Source organism: Salvia hispanica, chromosome 2 (assembly GCF_023119035.1).
Source record: "Salvia hispanica cultivar TCC Black 2014 chromosome 2, UniMelb_Shisp_WGS_1.0, whole genome shotgun sequence".
NCBI lineage: Eukaryota > Viridiplantae > Streptophyta > Magnoliopsida > Lamiales > Lamiaceae > Salvia > Salvia hispanica.
In genome coordinates, this window is record NC_062966.1 from 1,590,705 (window position 1) to 1,614,813 (window position 24,109).

The 24,109-nt window shown below is 39.2% G+C and overlaps 5 protein-coding genes and 1 pseudogene across 5 annotated transcripts; 4 read left to right on the forward strand and 2 right to left on the reverse strand.

The window, feature by feature from the left end:
• The first annotated feature begins 4,530 nt into the window (after window positions 1-4,530).
• LOC125204112 (dof zinc finger protein DOF3.1-like) lies at window positions 4,531-5,716 on the forward strand. The gene has a single exon (XM_048102672.1). The coding sequence runs from the start codon at window positions 4,552-4,554 to the stop codon at window positions 5,416-5,418; it is 867 nt and encodes a 288-aa protein (XP_047958629.1). The 5' UTR covers window positions 4,531-4,551; the 3' UTR covers window positions 5,419-5,716.
• A 1,557-nt stretch (window positions 5,717-7,273) lies between these two features.
• On the forward strand, window positions 7,274-8,600 carry LOC125205198. The gene is made up of 2 exons (XM_048104023.1): window positions 7,274-7,894; window positions 8,097-8,600. Exons 1-2 carry the CDS (start codon window positions 7,274-7,276, stop codon window positions 8,598-8,600), a joined length of 1,125 nt encoding a protein of 374 aa, XP_047959980.1.
• Window positions 8,601-9,558: 958 nt separating this feature from the next.
• Window positions 9,559-11,845, reverse strand: LOC125205200 (protein CHUP1, chloroplastic-like). The gene is made up of 5 exons (XM_048104024.1): window positions 11,749-11,845; window positions 11,429-11,635; window positions 11,290-11,348; window positions 10,759-11,223; window positions 9,559-10,188 (listed from the first exon to the last, which is right to left on the reverse strand). Exons 2-5 carry the CDS (start codon window positions 11,547-11,549, stop codon window positions 9,559-9,561), a joined length of 1,275 nt encoding a protein of 424 aa, XP_047959981.1. The 5' UTR covers window positions 11,550-11,635; window positions 11,749-11,845.
• Window positions 11,846-13,415: 1,570 nt separating this feature from the next.
• LOC125208230 (hexokinase-1-like) lies at window positions 13,416-16,596 on the forward strand. The gene is made up of 9 exons (XM_048107811.1): window positions 13,416-13,769; window positions 14,372-14,522; window positions 14,603-14,785; window positions 14,856-14,930; window positions 15,043-15,198; window positions 15,265-15,363; window positions 15,428-15,558; window positions 15,823-15,904; window positions 16,026-16,596. Exons 1-9 carry the CDS (start codon window positions 13,498-13,500, stop codon window positions 16,356-16,358), a joined length of 1,482 nt encoding a protein of 493 aa, XP_047963768.1. The 5' UTR covers window positions 13,416-13,497; the 3' UTR covers window positions 16,359-16,596.
• A 410-nt stretch (window positions 16,597-17,006) lies between these two features.
• Window positions 17,007-20,129, forward strand: LOC125205201 (annotated as a pseudogene).
• On the reverse strand, window positions 19,649-23,709 carry LOC125205912 (protein PAF1 homolog). The gene is made up of 13 exons (XM_048105115.1): window positions 22,480-23,709; window positions 22,334-22,402; window positions 22,076-22,183; window positions 21,810-21,993; window positions 21,654-21,727; window positions 21,451-21,570; window positions 21,184-21,289; window positions 20,984-21,070; window positions 20,826-20,894; window positions 20,669-20,740; window positions 20,450-20,593; window positions 19,993-20,378; window positions 19,649-19,904 (listed from the first exon to the last, which is right to left on the reverse strand). Exons 1-12 carry the CDS (start codon window positions 23,307-23,309, stop codon window positions 20,232-20,234), a joined length of 2,010 nt encoding a protein of 669 aa, XP_047961072.1. The 5' UTR covers window positions 23,310-23,709; the 3' UTR covers window positions 19,649-19,904; window positions 19,993-20,231.
• Between the last annotated feature and the right edge of the window lie 400 nt (window positions 23,710-24,109).

The window sequence follows — 24,109 nt, forward strand, 5'->3', positions numbered from 1 at the left end:
TTTGATGTGGATCCGAATTTTAATTAATATAAAAAAAATGGGTTGAATAAGTTAGTAGAAATGTGTTTCTTTTACGGAGTATATATATTAGTTTTATAATAAAATATGAGTGAAATAAGTTGATGGATGTGAGTCAAATTATTTTATGAAAAAAAGTAAATCCCTCTTGTTATAGACTAAAACGAAAAAAAATATGTTTTATTGTGAAAAACGGAAGTATCATATATGAAAATAAAATTATAAAAAAAAATATAAAAAAAAAAATTTTTCAAAATAGAAAAATGATTTAACCTATGAGGGAAAAGGAAATATCGACTATGAAAAAAACTGTAGAGTCGAGAAAAATTTTATAGCACCGTCACATTTGACTACTTTTAGTTACACCATTTTTATTACTGTTTAAGTATCAAACACCAAATAATCTACTACAGTATCCTTTTTTTTTCATACTCTTTGGTTTAAAGCTCAAAATTTTATAGTAAACTTTAATTTGTATACCCTCAATCCAGTTTAAAACAAAAGTCCCAAATTTTTGAAATTATCATTAATGAGTTTAATTAAAGAGAGAAAATGGTGTAAATATTAAATGAAAAAAGAAAAATAATAGAATATTTAATTGGGAAAAAATGAAAAATGGTTATATGTATTATTTGGGTAAAATTTTCAAAAAAAAAAATATAGTACTCCTCACCTTAGAGCATCCAATTCCTGCCCAAATTCACCCCCAGGTCGGCTACGAACCATTCTGTCGGCCAAAATGGCGCGGATTGGGTGGGCTCGCCGTCCTCTGGGCGGCAAACCTTTGGGTCGGCTAGCCCCCTTTGGAGGCCCGTCGGCCGGCGCCGTTTTTCGTTTTTTTTTTTTTAAATCATATATAAACGTTTTTATCATTTTCTTTTGCCCACTTTTTTTAACGGTTTTCTCTCTCGCTTTGTTAAGGAATCGGCGATGGACCCGCGGGTGGTAGCGGTAGCGGTAGTGGGGGGGACCCCGGGGTAGAAGGAGGATAAACATTGGAGGCTATAAACCCCGGGGATGGGCGGTACTGCGTATGGGGGAAACAGGGGGGCGATCCCCCCCCCTTCCCCGGTTGTCCCCACGCCCAGTGTTGATGGGGATCCGTGGGGCAATCGGGTGCGGGATTTTTCCCCCAGTCCCCCGGTTTTCCCCGAACATGTTCGGGGGTTTGGAATCGCGGGGGTTGTTTATCGCATCGTTAGGGAGGGGGTCAATATATTTTTTTAAACCCGGGGGCCGATGCGGGGGGCCCGGCCACACCCCTATCCAAAGTACCGGCAATCGGGCGGTTGGGCCTCGGGGGGGGACTTTGGGATGAGTACCCCCAAATCGGTGGTGTCGCCGAAATTCGAAGGATTTAAAATGGGCGTGATCGGCATTTTCGGTGACGGTATTAACCCCCCCGAAGATTTCGGGTTTGATGGGGAATCCCGGGGAAAAGCGGGGTTTCCCCCGGGATGTTAGCGGAAAAGGTTTCTTGGGGAGGGGAAAAAACTCCCCTGGAAGGGCCCGGGTTTCAAAGAACCCCACGATAATCCTCGAGGCGTGGCGTTCGGGGATCGGCATCGTATTTTGGGGTGCCAGTCGAACGGCCTCCCGCCCTGAACTGCCCCCTTTTCCCGAAATGCCGGGCGTCGGCCCGGTCTCTTCGTGGCCAACGGGGCAAGGCATGATATGGGCTCTTCAGCGGATGGGATACCCCCGGTGGCGGTCTTTGTGAAAACGTCCGCAAAAAAAATGATGAAAGAAACCACCCGACGGGGGGGCGCGCGAATGGAGGGGGCATTTGGTGTGCTCCGGTCTCGATGGGCGGCAATCAAAGGGAAAGCGTTTGTGGGATCTCCTGGCCTATGCACCATTGCGGATGCTCTTATCTGGATAAACTAAAAAAAAATTGTATCGATCTTAATTGAAGGGAGTAATAGTTATTTTAGAAGAAATAGAAGTGTTAAAAATTAAACTTATAGATATATTTACACATGTAATATTATTAAAGTTCATATTTTTTTGATCAATTATACAATTATTATTTTTTAAATGATTTAACATTTTATGCAGCCTTAAGAACGAAATTCTCTTCAAGAGAAGAGAGAAAATAAATTAAACTAACAATAAATATAAAATGTATCAGATATATTGATGATTTTTACATCCATCCTCCAACCAAAGGTGTGCGTGTTTAGTGTTTACACTTTTCAAGGAGAATATTGGGATTATTAAAGGGAAAAGGTACCTTGTCTAAATTATTATGGAACCCTAATTACATATATTTAAGGTTGATTGTGATTAAAAGATCACCTTTTGACATAAGAATTTAAATTGACTTCTTGTCTCTCCGTTTACACTCACGCCATATAAAAAGACTATGCCATTGGTCCCCTTAGATTTAAATAATCCTAAATTGTTTATTTCCACTAATTCGACCACTACCTAATGTTTATAATTTAATATCAAGCTATTAATTAAACAATTGTTTTTACGTACGCATGTAATATGATTTATGATGTGTTGCATCATCTTGCGTCCCCCGTATTAGATATTTCTGTTGAAAGATCAAGGACGGAGCTAGAAAATTATAGTAGAGGGGGCAAAAATATAAATATTCAAATTTTTCTTTAGAGAAGTTCTAATTTTTGTTGATCGACAACTATAAACCCTTGGATTTTTTCTGCATGTTCTATTCTCTAAGGAAAAGGAAAATACTTTATCCATCTTTTCTATTATCTTGGATTCTGACTGCATTTTATTTTATTAGACGGGGCAATTATTTTATTTTATTAGACGGGGCAATTATACTTTTTATTATAATATATGGAGGGGCAATTTAGTTCTTAGTTAATAAATTAATATAATTTGATATATAAATGTACATGTATGTGGAAAATTGAGATGGGGGCATTTGCCACTTCTCACTATGAATTGGATCCATCCATGTGAAAGATCATCTAATAAATCTTAAATAGGACACCTCTGATGAATAATGATCCACCCTATCATATCATATCATATTTTGCTTTTAATTATGTATATATCTAGCTTTTAATTATATAATTTCTGGCTTTTTATTATGTGATTTGATTTTAATAAAATTGCATAATTTAATTATAAAATATAATTTCAAATTGCATAAAATAATAAAGAATTAGTAAAATAAGAAATAAAAATGCAATGTGGTCATGAAGTATTTTGATTTTTGAAGGTGCTTCTATAATGTAGACTTGTAGGTACATAATATTGAGTGCTTTTGTGTATAAAACTATCTTGGAGATTATGTATTCTCTCTCTCCATCTGATTTTAGTTGGACCATTTTTTTTGGGCTTGAATATCAAAAAAAAAAAAAAAAAATGGTGGATTAAATAAATATTCTTTCAGTCTCATTCAAGATGTTTATATTATTGAGTAGTACGGGATCTTAAGAGGAGTTGTTAGGTGGAGTGTAGAGAGAAAGAAGTAGTTGAATATTTTAATGAGAAGTAAATGGTTTATTTCCAAATACAGAAAGTGAACATCTCAAGTGAGACAAACTAAAAAGAAAAAGTGAACATCTTGAATGAGACAAATATAATATAATATAAAATAAAATAAAAAAATAAAAAAATAAAATAGAAGAAAATATAAAGTATAATTGATTAAATATTTAGTTTTCTTTTTATTATAAAGTAAATTGACTCAACCAACTTGAGATAATATAAAATGGAATATAATTCAATTATCTTGGGAATGAGAGAGTACTATTGTTGATAAATGCGTCAAGATTGCATGATAAGTAATTTGATTTTTTGTCATTTTATAAACTTATTATTTTCCTTATGTAGGCTAATACATGTATGATGTCACATTTTATTATTTTAGTGTATTTGTATTTATCAGTCTCTTTTCACTTTACTATATATGTTAAGTATGCCCAATATGTCATTAATTCATTTTATTTATATTTATTAATATAATTTAATGCTAACACTGATCTCATACATTTATTTGGTAAAGCTTTTTGGACCTATTTATTAATTACGTGTGCTAGCTTCTAGTATTTAAAAATATATTTTGGTTAATATTCAATAATTTTATTAAAAAATGATGATTAACTATATTTTGAAATAATTAATAAGTTAAATAGTATTTTCATTTATAAAAATTTATTTTTAACACATAAATAAAAAATGAAATTATTCTTAAACTTCTCAAAAATCTGAGAATAATTTTGTCATTTCCCATCCTATCATGGATTCAATAACCTCAAAGAATTCTTACCATAACTAATTTGTAATGTATTTGTTTATGTGACGTCTCATCTTAAAGGAGTTTTTATTTCTTTTATTTTATTATTTTCTACCTTATCTTTTAAAATCTAGGGCCAATATTTTATTTTTATTGCGTACATATCATTTTCAAGACAGAAAACCAAGCCTAAAATAATCAATCAACAGAATTTATGCTGCTACACCACATTCAACAGCAGAGAATCTAAATATTATTCTAATGAGTGATTAAGAAGAAATAAACCACCCCTCTAATTAATAAACTAGTTCTCCATGAGTAGTCATGTCACGTCAAACCTCACCCAAAAATTCCAACTTGAGAGAGACTTCTGTAGTGATTGTCAATTCATCTCTCTCTCTCTCTCCTCGTTTTGTATGTATTGTATGCATCGTGTATGTATATATCATGATGTCGGATCGTCTCTCTCACGCGGAATCCCACAGATCTTTCACATCACCACCTTCAATTTTCACCCCCAATTCTCCAAACCCTCATCGCAGATCTTCAATTTCCCATCCAAAAATCCAATCTTTTTCAACAACCAAAAAAAAATGCAGCAGCAGCCTCAATTCCCGGAGCAGGAGCAGCTGAAATGCCCTCGCTGCGATTCCCACAACACCAAATTCTGCTACTACAACAACTACAACCTCTCCCAGCCTCGCCATTTCTGCCGCAGCTGCAAGCGCTACTGGACCAAAGGCGGCACCTTGCGGAACATCCCCGTCGGCGGCGGCTCTCGCAAGACCTCCAAGCGGAGCTCCTCCGAAACCTCCTCCGCCACCTCCAAACGCCCCGCCGTAGACGTATCCCCCTCCCCGCCGCCCAAAGACGGAAAAAGCAGCGATCAGGACAAGGCCGGCGAGGTGTTCGACACATTGCCGCTGAGAGGAGAGAATTTCAGTGGGCAATTTGATAGCTTGAGCTTCAGCTCTTTGCTGGGCTCAGGCGGGGACCACTTCGACGCTTTGCTGGGCCCTAATGGGCCGGCCCATTTCGACGAAGCGGGTTCGGGCCAGGATGCGAATCCGGGTTTGGACGTTTCCGGTGATGGTGATGAGTTCTTGAATTTGCAGGGCGGCGGCGGCGGCGGAGATTGGCCGGATCTTGCAATTTACACACCTAGCTCGAATTTTCAGTAGCATTGAGGTGAGATTAATTAGGGAAACAAAAAACAGAATCTGCAGAGGAGTTGTTTATCTGCTAATTTTTTAGTTTTTTCGGTTTGGGAAGAGTTTGTTTTGTTGGTTGTTTTTGTTTCTAATTTTCTGAGGAATCTAATTATACTGCTGCTAGTATTTAAGAAAAATGAAAAATACGTGACTAATATTGTAAGAATGTTTCTGGTGTTTGTGAGGTTTGGTTTGGTATCAGCATTAATGGTGGATGGATGTATAATGTCTTGATTGAATTGGATTTTAGTGTCGGTTCTGTGTGACAGTGTGATTTGCAAAATAAATATTTTTGGAATTGTTTGTTTTGTTGACTAAAGTGATCATGATTTTAACGCAGTACTTCATCCGTCCTAGATAATTTAAGACATTTTGATTTGGTATGGATTTTAAGAAATCTAATAAAAAGTGAGTTGGAAAAGTTGGTGAGATACTTTTAAAGTATTAGTTTTATAATAAAATGTGAGTAGAAATGAGTTAGTGGAATATAAGGTCCACTACCAAAAATGATAAAAATGAAATGGGATAAATTATGTGGAACGGTCCGAAATAGAACACTGAAAGTAATACCGTTTGTGTTGCATTGTTTATATTCAAAACTTATCTTATTTCAAAAATATATACACAATTTCAAATGTACCAATTTTTAACTTTTTTTTTTATTATATAATATATCATGGTATTCATATAAGTAATGTTTACATCTCCAATATCTAGGATATTTTGTTTTATTTCAAACTCAAAGGATGTTTTTTCGTATACCCAGAAGTTAGAGGTACTTCCATTTTGTTTTTTGCTAAAATGATGTTGTCTTCTTATGTATTGAGGTGAAAAAAAAAACAAAAAGTTTGGGAGGTTTGATTAAAAACAGAAGTTGGTGATATTTTTTAAATAAGTTTAAAACCTTCTAACACTCTGCCCTTTCACTTTATCAAACTATAAAGTTGGTGCATAACTCTTACTATGTGTTGGCCTTTGGGGGCGATTACATGTCTACGGCCAAACTGGGCTTCAAAATATTGGAAATGGAATACTTGAATTAGGTAGTAAATTTGAGATTAATTTTTTGGTGTATTTAAATTAATATTTTAAGTGTAATGAGAGGTTACTTATTACAAAAATGCTTAACTAACTACTCCGTATAATATATTAATTAAATATTATAATTTTTGTTTAAAATAGAAATATTATAAATAGTTTGAGATGAGCAAAAACTTTAAAGATAAAGTGAGTAGGAGTATATTTTTTTTCCGAACTTAGCTTGCAATTGGAAAGTTGAATGGACGTCACGTTCCAATTAGTGGAATCTGTGAAAATGTATTCACGTTGTTTTTTTTTTTTTTATCGAACAAATTACTCGTGAATTTTAATTTGCTAATGCGATTTAAGTGTTGATTTGACATCCATCCAAATATGAAGTATAGACCGTGATTTCTTAATAAAATTTGATGAAAATCATTTGTAAAATGTAATATACCCATTTTTTTTTTCATATGCTAGTTCAATGACTGTGTCTCCTTCATAGCATGTTAGGGCATCCGCAATGGGGCGGACGATGCGACGAACGATGCATCGTCTGTCGCATCGTCCGCCACTGCAGCATCGCGGACGATGGGTTATCCATCGTCCGCGGACGACGCGCGGAGGATACCCATCGTTCGCCACTGTGGACGACGTGGACGATGCTCACGCGTTTTTTTTTTTTTTTTTTTAATTTTTCCAAAAAATTTTCTTATTTAAACACTACAATTCTCTACCATTTCACACACTCCAATTTCACCTCTCTTCAATTTCTCTTCAATTATTCTCTCTCATCGTCTCAAAAATGAATCCCGACGACTACGATTTGAGTACATCGGATGGCTGCAGACGGGCCTTGACTCGAGCCTTGTTCGACGCCGTTAATGAAGCCAAAGCGGAATGCTTGGCACAAATGCAGCGGGAGCAGGCGGCGGCGGCGACGGCGGAGGCGCGGGTCCCTCGCCCGATACGACGTCGAACGTATGTCCCCCGCGAGCACGACGTACCGCACGAACGTCTGTTCGCAGATTATTTTGCCGAGAATCCAAGGTGGGGCCCGAATGTTTTTCACCGACGTTTTAGAATGAGTCGAGATCTTTTTCTCCGCATTGTGCACACGTCGGAGGGACGTGATGAGTACTTCCAGTATCGGGAAGACGGGATCGGCAAACCCGGACTTACGCCGTTGCAGAAGTGCACGGTTGCGATCCGCCAGTTGACCTACGGCACAACAACGGATATGTTCGACGAGTACCTTCACGTCGGGGATACAACTGGCCGCGAACGTCTCAAGAAATTTTGTAAGTTAGTTGTGGAGGCTTTTGGCGACACATATTTGCGACGCCCAACTGCTGATGATTGCCAGAACCTGATGCGGATGCACGAGACGGTGCATGGCTTCCCTGGGATGCTAGGGAGCATCGGCGTATGCACCGGCGGTGGAAGAGCGCCCGACGGGTCTGGAGAGGCCAATTTACTAGCGGCTACAAGGGCAGCCACCCGACGATGATCCTAGAAGCCGTCGCTGACCACCGCCTCTGGATCTGGCATGCCTACTTTGGTGTAGCCGGGTCGAAAAACGACATCAACGTCCTCAACTCGTCCACCCTATTCGCCGATCAGTGCAGGGTCGCGGTCCGGCCATTCAGTACACTGCCAACGGCCGCACACATCATATGGGGTACTACATGGCCGATGACATATACCCAAGGTGGCCTGTTTTTTTGAAGACGATCAGCTGCCCAATTGGTGAGAGGAGAGTCTTGTTTGTGGCAAAGCAGGAGTCCGCGCGGCAGGATGTGGAGCGGACTTTTGGGGTGCTCCAATCGCGGTGGGCAATTGTGAAAGGTCCGACGCGTTTCTGGTACAAGAAAGTCATCGCCTACGTCATGTATGCGTGCACCATCATGCATAAAATGATAGTCGAACAAGAACGTGGACATGTCACCAATTGGGTGGATGATGAAGCCAGATCTAGCTCCAGCACGGCGACCTCGCCTGTCACTCGAGGATTACTGACTGGCTTCGGTTCGGTTCTACAACGACAGGCCTCAATGCGCAACCAACAAGACCATACTCAGCTCATGACCGACATGATTGAAGAAGTTTGGAACCGCAGCCGCCGCTGTTGAGAAATTATAGTTTTTTTTTTATTTTGTATTGTAATGTTTGAATTTTAATGAAATGAAGTTATTTTTCCAAATTTTGAAGTATTTAAATATTCAAATAATAGATAAAATGCTTAGGGCGTCGCTTAGGGCGGGCTATAGTCCGCCCCACTACAGGTGGAATAGGAGGAGGATAAAATGCTGACATGGCGGTGTATAGGGCGTCGCTTAGGGCGTCCCATTGTGGATGCCCTTAGCTCCATGCCCCCTATCTTGCGTTTTAGATACAAACTATATTTTTAACTTGAGGGAACTATAAAAAAAAGTGCAATATGAACAATGAGATTTACACATTTCCAGCATCGGATAAAAAAAATAGTAGTATGAATATTACCATTTACCAGAGGTCTCTAGACAAAAAACAACTCGACATGATTTAAGTTGAGAATTAATACTAGTAATATTTTTTTATAACTTACCACTAGAATACTCTCGTTGTAGATTAGTGATTTTTATAACAATTTAATTACAACTTATATAGTAAATTTATTACTATTGTTTGCTTTAATTCAAAATACTTTGGTTTTAAATTGTTATAGTAATTCATAACTTGGAATTATCTCAGATATGAATTGGTGTGTCAGCAAATCGTTATTAACCTTTTTATGTCCATAATTACTGGCTGCTATCAGGTTCGTGCACACTTACTAGTTACTAGTAAAATTTATTTGAAGCATATTAATCTACTTTTACGTTTTCTTGTTTAAAGTTTGAACTCTATATCTTATTGAGCTTCCAAAATTAAATCTATCTTTATGATAGTACTATAATGGATTTCTATGTAATAAAAAGTAACTTGTGTTACAAAAATTGAAGTAGAAGAGGACGCATGTTTAATTAAAAAAAAAAAAAAGAAATGTCAAAATTTCCAATTTGGAGAACAGCTCTCACTAATCAAAAATGAAAATCCCTATCGACAAAATCAAGCAATAGATTCATACAAACTCCTAAACGAATATTTAGAAGTGGCGGCGGCGGTGGCGGCGCCGCCTCGCGAGTATGACCTTGAGATTTCGAAGGACCTGCGTGAGCTGCTCCTTGACAAGATCTCGTTGATGTCGTGGCCCCCGGCCTCGACCACCCTCGGTGATCCCGCCGGGTATTCGCATGACAACCGACCGGGGAGACTCTCCCCGGATTGGGTTGGACTCTGCCGGCTAGAACTTTTCCCGAGGAGTAGCCTTCGCAGCTTCCCGAAGAGTTTTGGCTTGGCGGACGAGGGCGGGAGATCCAAGTGCAGATCTTCGCGCTCCTCGGTCATGCACGAGGCTTGAGATTGCGACGACGACCATTGGTCGGATTCTAGGTAGTTGGAGTCGATGCTCTTGCCTTGTTTGTTTGCGTATTCGAGGAGGAGCTTCTTCACCTTTTTCTCGGACTTGGGGCTGAGGTTCTTTCCCGAGACCGGCTCGTAGTTCTTGCGGATGCACGTGTTGATCCATCGTAGGAACACGAGCTCTTCTAAGTCGGTCGCGTTCAGCCGTTGCATCTCGTCTTTCAAATCTTTGTTCTCTTGCTGTAGACGGTGGCTCTCTTCTTTCAGCTCCGCCATCTGCACATTCGAACATGACTATTGGTTGTGGACGTGAGAATATAAGTTAGTAAACTCCCGCGCAAATTACTGAAAAAACGTTTAGTCAAGTTCTGGTCAATTCTGCATCATACAAAAATAGGCTTTATATCACGATTTTAACAATTTTCACAATTGGTCTGTACTCTGTAGTCTTAGAATCATGAAGAAAGTACGTATAAGTTAGTAAACTCCAGCGCAAATTACTGAAAATAAAAACCTACGTTTAGTCAACTTCTGTTCAATTCCGCATCTTAAAAAAACAGTCTTTATATCATGATCTTAACAATTTTCGCAATTGGTCTATAATCTCATATTCGGGAAAGAAGCACGTATAATGTGCAAATAGAATATGTTGATAAAACGTTCGACTACATAATTAGTCAGTGACATGTACACAAAGTCATACACATAGCACGTTAGAATTTTTCGCCATGAGACAATTGAGAAAGATATCAAAGTTATGGTATAGTAATCGATTATTTTTGTAAGTTGACCAGGATTGACTAAATTTGATGACTTTTCCAGCAATATGTCCTGTAATTTACGCACCTCTTCGTTGTCAACTGCGAGCATCTGCACGTACTCGAGCTTCTGTGCGAGCTCAATGTTCTCCAACTTGAATACCTCATTGCACTTCTTCATCTCCTCCAACTCCAACCTCAACTCGCACGCCTCCTCGAGTTGCATCTTCATCTCCACATTCTTCTGGCCCTCCGACTTGAGCTTCTTTCTCAGCATCTTGATCTTGGCATTGGCGGCCTGGAGCTCGGCTGTGGCATTCGCATGATCCGCGGCCTGAGCTTCAAGCCGCTTATTGTCCAACATCAATGACTCGATCTTGAGCTTCGCCTCCATGGTGTTCAAACGAAGGCGGTTTTGGAGCACGATCACCGCAGTTTCTTGCTCCTTGATACCGTAGAATTCGAAGAGCCGGAGCTCAAGCTTCCTCTCCTTCTCCTCGAGCATTTTGACTCGATTGCTGATCTCTAAACTGCTCGATGAAACGACGTCGCTCTGCATGGAACAAGCCTCGAAATCATAGTAAAATCGAAACGAAAACAAAATCATAACGAAATTAACCTGATCATCGTTCTTGATCTCTCCATTTTCATCTCTTGAATCGACATTTCTAAAATCACCTATTAGTCATGCAAGAATAAAAAATGTAATTAGTATTAATTACAAATTTACAATATAATGTCTAACTAGTTTTTTTTACCTGGAGGAAGTTTGATGTTTTTAATTTTGAGATAGGTGAAAAGGGCCCCACCGAGGGACAAGGCCACGGTCAACCCAAAATTCATATTTGTGGCCACCTCCTTTGATCCTTTGATTTTCATTTTCGATCAAACAAACAAAACAAATCATATACGGAGTATCAATCTACATGATTTACCCTCTTCTCCATCGTGTCCACCTCTCTCATCTGAGATAGAGAAAGAGACAGAAACCCATATCAAAAAATACTAATGATTCTTTTTTATTATTATTATTATTATTCAGGAATTTAAAAATTTTAGACACAAATGAGAGACTTACTAATTCCCCCCTCTGACAAATTGTGATCAATATATCTAGAAAGAGGGGGAGAAGAGAGAGAGGAAGGTTGTCGGAATTATGGGTTATGGTGTCTTGGTTGATATTATGTTGTTGTTTTCTCTTTTTGATGAGTATTTTGGTTAATATTCTTTTTCATTGGTTCTCTTCAGGATGAATTTTCTATTTAATTTTAAGTTTTGATTGGTTCGGACTTCAGATAGCACAACATTGTCTTCATCTAATAAACTTTTGACCACTTTCGTTTGTATATTTATTCGTCTTTCTTTTATTTGGTGTAATTCTTTGAAAACTTAAATTAGCCATGAAATTTGATTAACTATATATCTATAAGGGATTAGTTCCAAACTTAAAATTATAAATTTGATCGGTTCAGAATCTTAATTTAGCAATTAAAATTTAATTATATAAATCTCAAATAATATAATTTTAAAAATACCTATAAACACCAATATATTTATTACTCAACGGATTTTTACCTTTAAAAAAAAATAAAATCAACAATGCTCATTTATATATACTCCATCTTTTCCAATTTAATATTTTTGCATGCCAAACATCTATTTTTATCTCAATTTTCTCCCTCGATATCTCTCTTTCTTGCATCATAGCCAACGATAAAAACCAATGGCGCGAATGGTACGCTTCTTTATTTCCAACAGGTACTCCAGATTCTGTCGGATCCTCGACGCCCTACTCGTCAACACCCCTAGGTGAGTACATGCTGAAATCGATGGTATCCTTGACATTGACATTCGTATGCAGTCATTGATTTCCCAAGTTTCCAATAACGGAGCAGGACACACATGTTTATTATACACCATATCTTTGAAGTGTGTATTAACACTTTGCAAGATCTGATTATCGACAACAACTAGAAGGTGAAGACTTTTCGTGAGAGAGTTGTTGAGGCGTACAGAAAAACTCATGCGCACTAATTAATAGGCTTATTTTGTCCGAGTGAGCCTCGAAATCCGGATTGTGCTATCCACAGCAAGCGAGACAAATATTATAAAAGTCACCATAAAACTCAACCTAGCCAACAACATGAAGCCTTTCAAGTATATACTTACCCTATCCCAAAGTATATGTCACACTTTCTACTTTATGAAATGTATCACTTAGAATAAAATATCCTAAAAGAAAAAATGCGTCACTTAGATTATGATAAGAGGAAATATTAATTTTAAAAATGAGTTAATGAAATATGGAACCTACTATAATTTATAGTAAATGTGATTTAAGATTCTTACCGGTGAACATACCAAAATGGAAAAACAAAATTTTTATTGCGGACGAATGGATTATTTTTTAGTACTTACTACTATTACATGGGGAGAAAGTGTAAAATGGCAAAAAGAATAATATAGAAAATGGTATTTTTTATTTTAAAAATGTGTTAATATAAATCAATTCGACTGGGACAATAAATGTGTGTACGTTCTATTTTTATGCTCAAATACATATTAAAGTATAGATGAATTTCCAAAAGCCTTTGCATTAAATGACACAAAATGAGGGAAAATTGAAGAAAAAAAGACCGCGAAGATCTCCAAAGTAGAGGAGACAGCTTCAATGTCGGATTTTCCACCTTGACATTTTAGTCTGAAAAAACTAACTCAACTCAACAAACAAACCACCACAAATAAACATCCTTTCTCCTTCAATTTCTCTATTTTCCCAACTTCTTTTCTTTAATTCCTTCGTTCCTTGAGTCGAGTGAGATCGAAAATGGGGAAGGTAGCTGTCGGGGTGGCGGTGATCGGGGCCGCAGCGGTGGTGGCCGGTGCGGCGCTGGTGGTGCGTCAGCGGATGAAGAACTCTGGGAGGTGGGCGTGTGCGAGGGCGTTGGTGAAGGAATTCGAGGAGAAATGTGGGACCCCCGACGCCAGATTGAAGCAGATTGCAGACGCCCTTACTGTTGAAATGCATGCTGGTTTGGCTTCTGAGGGCGGCAGCAAGCTCAAGATGCTCATCAGCTATGTCGATAATCTCCCCACTGGGTATATATATATATATAACCTCTCTCTCTCCCTCTTTGTATATATGTCAATATGTGTGTGTGAATTTGTAAGTTTCTTCATAATTAGATGATTCTTGATATGGATTGAGAGAGTTTGCAAGATCTGTTTTTCCTCATGTCCTTGTTTGTTTGCATGGCGGTTGATCCTGACGGCACGAGAATTAATACATACTAATTGGTAAAATAAGAGAGACAATAGATGGTGGGACCCACATTGTTATTACTTAGTATTTAATGGTGTGTTCTAATGGGATACGTTAGTAAATAAATTAATGTATATGGATAATGAGTTTGAGAGAATTTTCGGTGAATGGAAATGAGATATTTTTATGGGATGATCGAAAAAGGAAAGTGGGAGGGATTATGATTCTTGATGTGCCCTCTGTTGTGTAGATTCATGAAATGTTCATACACTAGCCATTTGTAGCTTGTTTGGTCCGATCGTGACACCGAGGTTTTCGCGCATGATTCTTTAACAAAAGATGTTTGCATAAGTAGTTGTTGTGCCATGGAATTGCAGATGGATGATTGGACATTCTTGTTTGAGTTTGTTGGTTTATATTCATTTGGTTTGTGTGGCAGTGATGAGGAAGGAATCTTTTATGCACTAGATCTTGGTGGGACAAACTTCCGTGTATTGCGCGTTGAGCTAGGAGGCAGGGAGCGTGGCGTTGTCCATCAGGAATTTGCCGAGGCATCAATCCCCCCAGCGCTGATGAGTGGGAGCTCGGACGTCAGGAATTATTACTTACTGTTCATGTAGTTTGCCAGTTTTAACGACATTATTGAACGAACCAAACCTGTTATTTTCAGGCACTTTTTGACTTTATCGCGGAGAAGCTTGCTTCATTTGTGGCTGACGAAGAACGAATTTATGAACAGCCTGCTGGGAAGGAGAGGGAGTTAGGTTTCACTTTCTCGTTCCCGGTGATGCAGAACTCGATAAATTCTGGAACTCTAATTAGGTGGACGAAAGGATTCTCTATTGATGACACGGTACTGCTTCATCTAAAGCACATTTTTATTTGTTAAATTGCTTGTTAGTCATTTACATCGCCCGTTGCAGGTTGGCCAAGATGTGGTAGTTGAAATAACGAAAGCCCTGAAGAGAAAGGGCGTTGATATGCGGGTGGCTGCATTGGTGCGTTTGTTTATTTAGTTTTGTGTTCATATTTGATGATCATGCCAGGTTAAACATATAAATGTACTTGAACAGAAAGGGCGTTGATTTATGTTTGTGATTATCGTGCCAGATTAATGATACGATCGGGACATTAGCAGGAGGGAGACATTCTGATCCAGATGTCTCTGTTGCTGTAATATTGGGCACTGGATCGAATGCTGCATATGTCGAACGTGCTCAAGCCATCCCTAAATGGCACGGTCCTTTGCCTAAATCTGGAGAAATGGTTAGTTTTCTCTTTTAAGCTCGAAACTATTAATGTGAATCAAGGCTCAAATCTTACACGACACAGGCGATAAACATGGAGTGGGGCAACTTCAGATCGTCGCATCTCCCACTGACTGAGTATGACAGCGCAATGGATGTTGAAAGCCTGAATCCGGGTGAACAGGTATGAGTAATGTCTTATTCCGTTATTCGACTGCTTAACTCATTAAAAACTTTTGCGAATGCAGATATTCGAGAAGCTAATTTCTGGGATGTACTTGGGAGAAATTTTACGCCGCGTTTTGCTTAGGTTGGCTGAGGAAGCATGCTTTTTTGGCGATGAAGTTCCGGCCAAACTCAAAAGTCCATTCATTTTGAGGTATTTCTATGAAGTAATGAGGTTTATTATCACTTCAACTTTTAACATGATGATTTGATCCAATCTTACTACCATAGTTTATTTATCACACGGCTCGTCACTTCAATCTGTGGTTACGTGAGAACTATATGACGTGATTTATGCGTTTCAAATTGCGAACATAGAAAATAATCAACGACGAATATGTACAATGTATGAAAGAAACGAAAAAAAAGAAGAAGCCGTTGATGTATAGGCTTGATTTTGGAGCGTATATAAACGCAGGACACCTGAATTGTCGGCTATGCATCACGATACATCGCCTGATCTGAAGGTGGTTGATGACAAACTGAAGAGTATACTGGAGGTAGTGTTTGTTCGTTTATTTCGTTGCTCGTTTGGAGCGCCTTGTGTTGTTGTTTGATCTCAAGCGTGGCTATATATGATGAGACGATGTATCTTTGTCTCTATCGTTGTTTGTTTGTCAGATATCTCATACCTCGGTGAAGAAGAGGCGGGTTGTGGTGGAGCTCATCAACATAATATCGTCGCGTGGGGCCCGCCTTGCAGCCGCGGGGATCTTGGGGGTGCTGAAGAAGTTGGGGAAGGACGTTAACAAGGAGAAGACTATAATAGCCATGGATGGCGGGTTGTACGAGCACTACACGGAGTACAGGAAGTGCTTGGAGAGCACGGTGTTCGATCTGCTCGGGGACACAACTGGAACAAGGGTCGTGTTCGAGCACTACGTTGACGGGTCGGGCATCGGCGCAGCCCTCATCGCTGCCTCCCATTCACTTTATCTCGAAGAGAAGTTTTGAATTGCCGCTGCCCTCTCGAATTTATTTATTTTCTTTGCTTGCATTATTTTTAAAAAGGGAGAGAAATCTTAGTTCTCTTTTAGACATACAGATGATGATACAGTGGACTTGAAGGGTTTTTCATTTTTTGGCAGAAATAGGAGAAATAAAGCATTTCGTTTAGAAATCAAGGCAAATTACAGGAATTGGCATGACTAATATCCAATTCTAAATATTGCAAATTTTACTTTGATTTAAATTTTCCTGTCAAAAAAAGGTTATTGGCAAATATTCATTTCTTTAAACTAAAACAAGAAATTTAAGTCCAAATCTAAATCTAAAAATTGTCCCCACAAGAGAGAAAAGAGTGTCCATGCATTTTTCCCACCTCTCATGTTTTAATTACACTTCACTTCATTGGATAATTCCTTAAATATTGGAATCAAACATATTTTAGAGACAAAAATTGAAATCCAGAAACAATGTTGTCCTATTTCTGTCATAGCACATTTTAAGAATCTTGTAAACTGTGGATGGGTTGTTCTACTTTAGCTTAGTTTCAATCAAAGTTCACATCTTTCAGTGTTTGTTGGGGGATTATTGCCCTAAAAATGAGGGTTTAGCAAAATAATAAGTTTTTTTTTTATTGATTGAGGTGTTTGATTGGCAATGTTGCCTGTTTCTTCAGCTACCACCAGCTGCTCCTGCCATGGACAGGTAAACAAATTGATTTAATTGATTTTATTGTTGCTTTCTATTTCATTTGATACTGAATTGTTTTTTTATTTTAGTTTAGTATGAAACTGATCAAGTGTTACACATAGTTCTGCAGATTCCTGCTTATGGAGGTTTGAAATGTTTTTCCTCGTACCCCAAGGCATTTGATTGCACAAATGTGAATAAATCAGTCAAGACATTTCGAATTTCTCCAGGCGAAGAGGTGCTACGTGTTTATACTCGGATTATGTTGTGAAAGATTATCAGTTTAGCCCTATAGACACCATAACTCAGTCATTGTACCAGAGTGATGACATGCGCGGTTTAGGGCCTAATTTGGTGTTTGTAGATAGCTCGAGTGAGGCTCAGCTAACAGACTTTATCAGTAAGGCCGTTGGTAGCACTGATATCCAACCTAGCTATGTTGATCCTGGCCTTCCTGTATCTGTTAGTGGTGCGGCAATTGATCCTGCTGTGGTGTCTGATTCTTTGCTCGTTGATGTGAACCCGTTGTCTGTCCAAAACACACAGCTTGCGGATATTGTTGAGGGAGGAGAGGATGTTTTGAATGATTCAATAGAAACCATCACCTCTTCGTTGAATGCTGCCTAACAAGTGCTAGTGAGGCGGTTGATAGTGTCATCAACGATATTAACACGTTTCTTGATCAAACTGGAGAATGAGCTGGTAACAAGCTGAGTGGTGCGTCGAGTGGATTGAAGGATGGATCAGGTGCAGCAGCATCTGCTGCAGTCGATGTCTTGAGGCGAACAGTTGTAGTAGAGGATTTGCTAACGAAGAATGCTGGATATGGTTATGAATTTGCGAAGGGATTTCTCCCTCAAGATTATCAAGATGTTCTCAGATCAACTGAAGGACGCGTTGCTGAAGTAGTGAGTCCTATCGGTTCTGCATTTCAGCAGGTGAAATTCGACAACATTCTGAAAATAAAAAACTTTTTTTGAAATGTTTTCTTTTATCTTATTAACATGTTCACACGTAAAGGTCTACTTCGCATTGGAGGGATTTGAGGAAAGAGTCGGCTTGGATCCAAACGATCCACTCACACCAGTTGTTCTTGTATTTGGGGCTTCAGCATTTCTGTGGTATAAATTTCTTGTTTTCTCTTTGTTCACTTGTTTCTCTAGGCTCAAAATTATCTCTCTTTTTAAATGTAAATTAAATTTGTCATCAGATTTTTGCAGGGGTTCGTATAGAGTTTTGAAATATAGTGGATATGCTGGAGATTTTATCTCCCAAATCAGCTGTGGAGCTCTTATGAGGGAAGGACAGCGCAGTGCTTATTGACATTCGGCCCGAGGCAATAGACTGTAATTTCTCTTGCATTTGCTTTGGTAGAAATTTGCTTATTCGATATAGTCAATGTTTACCGTTGCAGAAAAGTAGTCCAGTTGTTTCAGTTTACTTCGTATTCTTGTTTATTATGACCTGTTCTTTGCGGTCTATTTCTGGATGTGAAGAATCTCAGAGATAAAGACGGTATTCCTGATCTTCGAAGGAGTGCTCGGTTCCTATATGCAAGCGTAGGGCCACCCGAGGTTTGTACTCTAATACTTGATTTTCAGGATATGTGAAAAGAATGTTTCAAAGATGTCAATTTCTGTACGGCATATGAATCTTCAGGTGGAGAGCTCCATCAGTAGCTGCTGAAGGGTGGAAGAGATTTGGAGGACTCGTTTCTTGCTGTCGTTATTAGCGACCTCAAAGTTGTTCAAGTATGGTCACATTCTCAAGATGAGTCTTGATAAACAAGACTTTCAAGTATTCTATAATGATTCCTGAAATCAGTTTGATATTTTATACGACAGGTCCAAGGTTTTGGTAATGGATGCTGATGGATCTCGTTCCAAGAGTGTTGCAAGATCACTGAGGAAGCTTGGAACAAAGGCAAGAGGAAAAAAAACCAGCATAAATACACTGAAATTTGATGTGAACAGTTTGTATTTATGGTGAATTTTTGTGCAAGAACAGAGAGCATACCAAGTCCTAGGAGGTTTCGCATCATGCTCGAAACAAGGGTGTCGCGTTAAAGAGCTCAAACCGGAGACAGCACTTACGATACTCAACGAGGTCTCGAATTCTACATTGAGCACACTTGTTTGTTCTATAGCTCTCTTTATGGTAGGGTTGAATTTTGTTGACATACACAGGAAGCTGAAGCTATCCTTGAGGAAATCAAACCTACCCCATTTAAACTTGTTGCTTTTGGAGTGGTAAGGATTTTCCCTACTAATTGTATGAAATTATCTATTTTTGTTTATTTCTTGGCTAGAAAGACTTACTAACACCAAAATCTTCATATATAGGGCATTGCTGCAGCAGCTTATTCATGACGCTGCAGTTCCTTGCTGCAACTATCTCTACATATTGAATCACCATTTGTTTGTGTTTCTATGGAACAATGCTTATAATCTCTTTTTGCAGAGTGGGAAATGACGCTACAGTTCATTGGTGTTATCAGTCTCGGACAGGTACGAGAGATCATCATTTTGTCCAAATCTGGCATCATAACCGTATACATGATCAAACAGGCTCTACTCAGACGAATAGCGTTGTATCAAGGTACAAAAGACTTCCAGCAAGATATAAGGTTCCCATTTAAACAAATAAAAGCATTCTACAGATACAGTTGCAACATATATCCACTATTCAGACACAGATTTTGGTTTCTGTACTGTTGAAAATTTTACTACTACCTTAGGTCTCTGCTAGCACCAGTTGCACTTGGAGGTCAGGCGATTTCATGGGCTGCTGGGAAGCTGGAGACGAACCGGAACGGACTCCCTACATCGCCCTCCTCGTCGGAGGTCCAAAGCCGGGTGCTGCAAGCTGCGGCAAAGCTAGAATCTCAACCCCCTGAAGAAGTAAATATATCTGAAGCATAGGAATACTCAACTTAAGAAATAAAAATACTTACATGGAATCTGTTAGATTCTGCTTTCCTCATGTTGTAAGAAATCATGTCAACCACTCTTGATTGCATGTTATAGGTATTTGTTTGCAATTAAGTTTGATCAAAGGATAACATTGTGCAAGTGATGCAGCTTTCCTTCCTTTGATATCTAAATAGCACTGTAGTTTGATTTACCGGAGGGGGTGAAAGGAAAAAAATTAATGCGGTTTCCGAAAGGAAGGGGAAGAGAGAGAAGAGAGCAACTATTCAGATAAATCATCCTCAGCGCCGCTGTAATCATCAGGTTCCATGTCCTGACTACTCATCCTACGCAAGCGACCGGGTCCCATATCCATGCTGGCACCCCTTCCACTTCTCGAGTTTAGATTACCGTTCAACGGTACATAATCCTGATTAACATGGAGTGAGAACCTGCACTGTATAGACGAACAAGGGGGGAGTAACGAGTTTTTTTACATACCTCTTCCTCTGTCAAGTCTTTAATAGATAAGTTGGTTCGCCTCCTTACTGTTACTGACCTAGGCACCGGAAATTGCTCCACATCCTCGGTTGATTTTCCCTCTCTGGCACGCTTTTTCCTTAAGATTAGCTTGTTTGGAAGGGGCTGCATCAAGAAGAATCAGTCAAACATGCTGACGGAATAAGGAACTTGAAAGGTAAACTTGAAAAAGGGACAGACCAGGTATCTGGCTTCTGTATCACCAAACGACACAAGGTAGGTTGTTGGATCATCCACATCATCACCTCGAACCTGTCAAGTGGTCAAAGGAGTTAATAAGAGAAGCAGTTATAGTAACAAAAAAAAATTGAAAGAAAAAAACATCTTGGAAACGTACATCGCAGTGATACTCGCGGACCCATGAATATGAGACATCTTCAGTTTCATCGTATATGTCCTTCTCTATCTGTCACCATAACCAAGAAAGATGATTAAGTAATTCGAATATTAATGGATACGCACAAATTCAAACCTCAAATTTTGAGGAAAGTATACCTCGTCTACTGATGGCACCATGTATGCTAAGAATCCATTGGGTCTTTCTGAGTCCGTGCTTGTTGACGCATAACTTCTCATGATTGCCTTCAAAGCCAGATGACTCGTTACACCATGAAGGTTATATATATTACATACTCCAGCACTATCTAAAATATTAATCTCATAATCCCATTGACAGTTAATCAATGTGTACTTACTTTCTGTTCGTACTCGTCACGATCAGCTGCAGTCAATTTTCTGTAGATTTCTGAATCCACGGTTGGAGCACTATCAAAAGTAGCAACCACGAAGTGGTCCTCATACCTGAATAAAAAAAAATGAGGAAATTAAAAATGTAATCTTCTGGTCTAGCAAAACTATTGCAGCAGTAATAATTATACTTATACCAGATTACTCCTCTCAAAACACACAACAGCAAATAGCTAAAATTGTGAAGTATATGAAGACACAACAATATAGCATACCTGTTAAAATCAGGTAAAAGTGGGAGGATCCTTCTCGGCTGTAGATGTCGATTAACTGTATGAACAGGCTTGGTCTTGCATGCCTCAAACGTCGCCACAATATCCTGAATTTTCCTATCCCTGAAGAAAAGAAATAGGAATCAACAGGTTATTTGATGTGAATAGTTCAATCACAATTCTTCTTGCACGAACCAAAAACTAACCTACTGTTGAGGTTCTCCAAGAGGCTCCGACCTCGATATTCTCGCAATTCCTTTGCTTGTTTTTCAGTCAAAGACTACACGTAATATCAAAAATTTCTGGTTACTTTTCCAGTAGATTCTGCAGTAATTCGTAGTGAGCAAATAACTAACTGATACCTGCTTAGTGGACTCCATACTGAGAGGTGATATGTACTGAGTTTTAACAAGCCAAGAGACACCTTTGTCTGTAGGCCTTTCTTTCTTTTTAATGCCATCAGTCTTACTCGGGGTTATAGGTTCATCATCACGTAACAACTCCTCATCCTCAGGCTTGAGGGGTATCCTTTCACCCTTTGGAGGACTGAACAACAGAGTGATGGAATGAATCAGAAGAGCAGCTCAATTTAAGGTACATGAAAGAAAGAAGGACCAGAGAAGTTTACTTGTATACACTCAGGTCAAGAAGGTCCAGAGGTATTCCAAGATCAGGTTCAACATGTAGCTGAGGTTTCCAGTTCTTCTCCAACGATGTGATTTGATATTTACAGTATCTGCAAAGACCATATGTATCAGACTTGAAATAGATCATAGCATCAGAAATGCACCACTAATCAATCTTGCAATTTTGTGACCAGTGATAAGCCGCTAACCATGACTGAGAAGGAAAGTGCTTGAATTATAACATGAGATAAGTTCCATACCTATCGGGGTCCCTTTTTAATGACAAAAGCTTCATCTTTGCAGACGGATCAGGTAGTTCATTCCGGAACCTACAAAAAACACAAAATTGCTAGTGCATATTTTATCTAATGACGATGACTAAGAGAAAAAGCTCAGATATACTCACTTCAACTTGCAGAGGAAGGTTGTTGGCTTCTTCAGCCGGTTTTCGATTCTATCACCACCTAACAATGGAGTGCTCTTTCTGTCACCCATATGAGATCCACTAATCAAGCCATGGCCCTTGGCCCCGGAGGCCAGCATTTGGGTCTTCTGCAGCACTTTATTCTGTGACTCTCGGAGATGTTGCTTGTGTTTCTCCTCTTGCTTGTGCTTTTCAAACTCCCTCTTCTTTCTTACCCTTCTCTCCTCCTCAGTCTCAATCCGCCCACCCGGTCGTTTATTACTCAGTGGTGGCTTATGCTCCTTCCTAGATGATGCGGCCGGATTGGGTTGCCTACTCTCCCTGCTTGCACCCGTGGAAAGAGGCGCGGAAGAAGGTAATGGTGGAGGCGATGACGGCTGCAAAGGAGGAGGTGGAGGAGGAGGAGACGAAGGACGAGCCGGTGGAGGTGGTGGCTGATTAAACTGTGAATACTGAGATGACGGGTAGTACATTGCGGCTGCTGGGGCAGATTGTGGCGGTGGAGGTGGAGGTGGAGGCGGGTAAGAAGATAACTCCGGTGGAGGTGGAGGTGGAGGAGGCGGAAATTGATACGGCTGCTGTTGAGGGGCTGGAGGGTTAAAATGCTGCTGTGATGACGATGATCCATAGCCTGGAAGCTGGTAATTGTAATTCGAGCCATCGCCGCCGCTGTAGGTCCCCCAATTCTGCGAATACTGACTTCCACCGCGCGGCGCCGCTGGTGGTGGAGGTGGCAGGGAGTTCGGATTCGACGGCGGTGGCGGAGCAAACGATGAGTGCGGCGGTGGATGGAACGGCCTGTACGACGCCATGGCTGGATTCCGAAAAGCAATCGGGAAACACCAAATTAACCCCCAAAAAAGGCGATTCCTCTCAAAACAAAAACCTTAAATCTCGAAAAGGGAAGCTAGAATCCAGCGTATTGAAACATCTTCTCTTAATTTATTTATTTAAGCAAAAAAAAAAACTCCTGCCGCGATATGAACCCTAATTGAACTTCCCAATCTGGGAGAAGTGTAGGTATAACCCTAGCAGCAAATTCTCGACTTCACGAAGTCGGAATGAAAAGTTAAGCGTTCGAGATGTCGTAAAATGGATCGAATTGGGTGGTATGGGAAAGTGATCCAGCCTCTGGAAAGGGGGAATAGCTGACTCAAATCCAAAACCCCAATTGAAATTGAAGAACCCTAGCATCTACATCAAGTGAATTAAGGAGCTGAAAGTCTGAGAAAAATCATGCATCACTGTGTGTAGGCTGCAAAGCGTAAAATAAAATCTTTGGAATTGGAGGTGCTCAGGTTTATTTATATATTATGAATAGTTTCGAATAAATTGCAAATTTATTTAGTCTAATTCATATTGACGTTTTACTTTTTGCAATTTATCATTAATTTCAAGAACTAGTACTATTACTTGTATCTATGTTTTTGAAGGACACTCATCAAAAATTAAATCACATAATTTTTAAATAAAAATAATATATGCAGATTCTTTCAAATCACAAAGATTAAGCGTAATTAATTACATAATAATGAAAATATTTATCATCCTAACCAAATGTAATTAAGACAAAAATAGAAAATATTTCAATTCATTATAGTATTTCATAAAA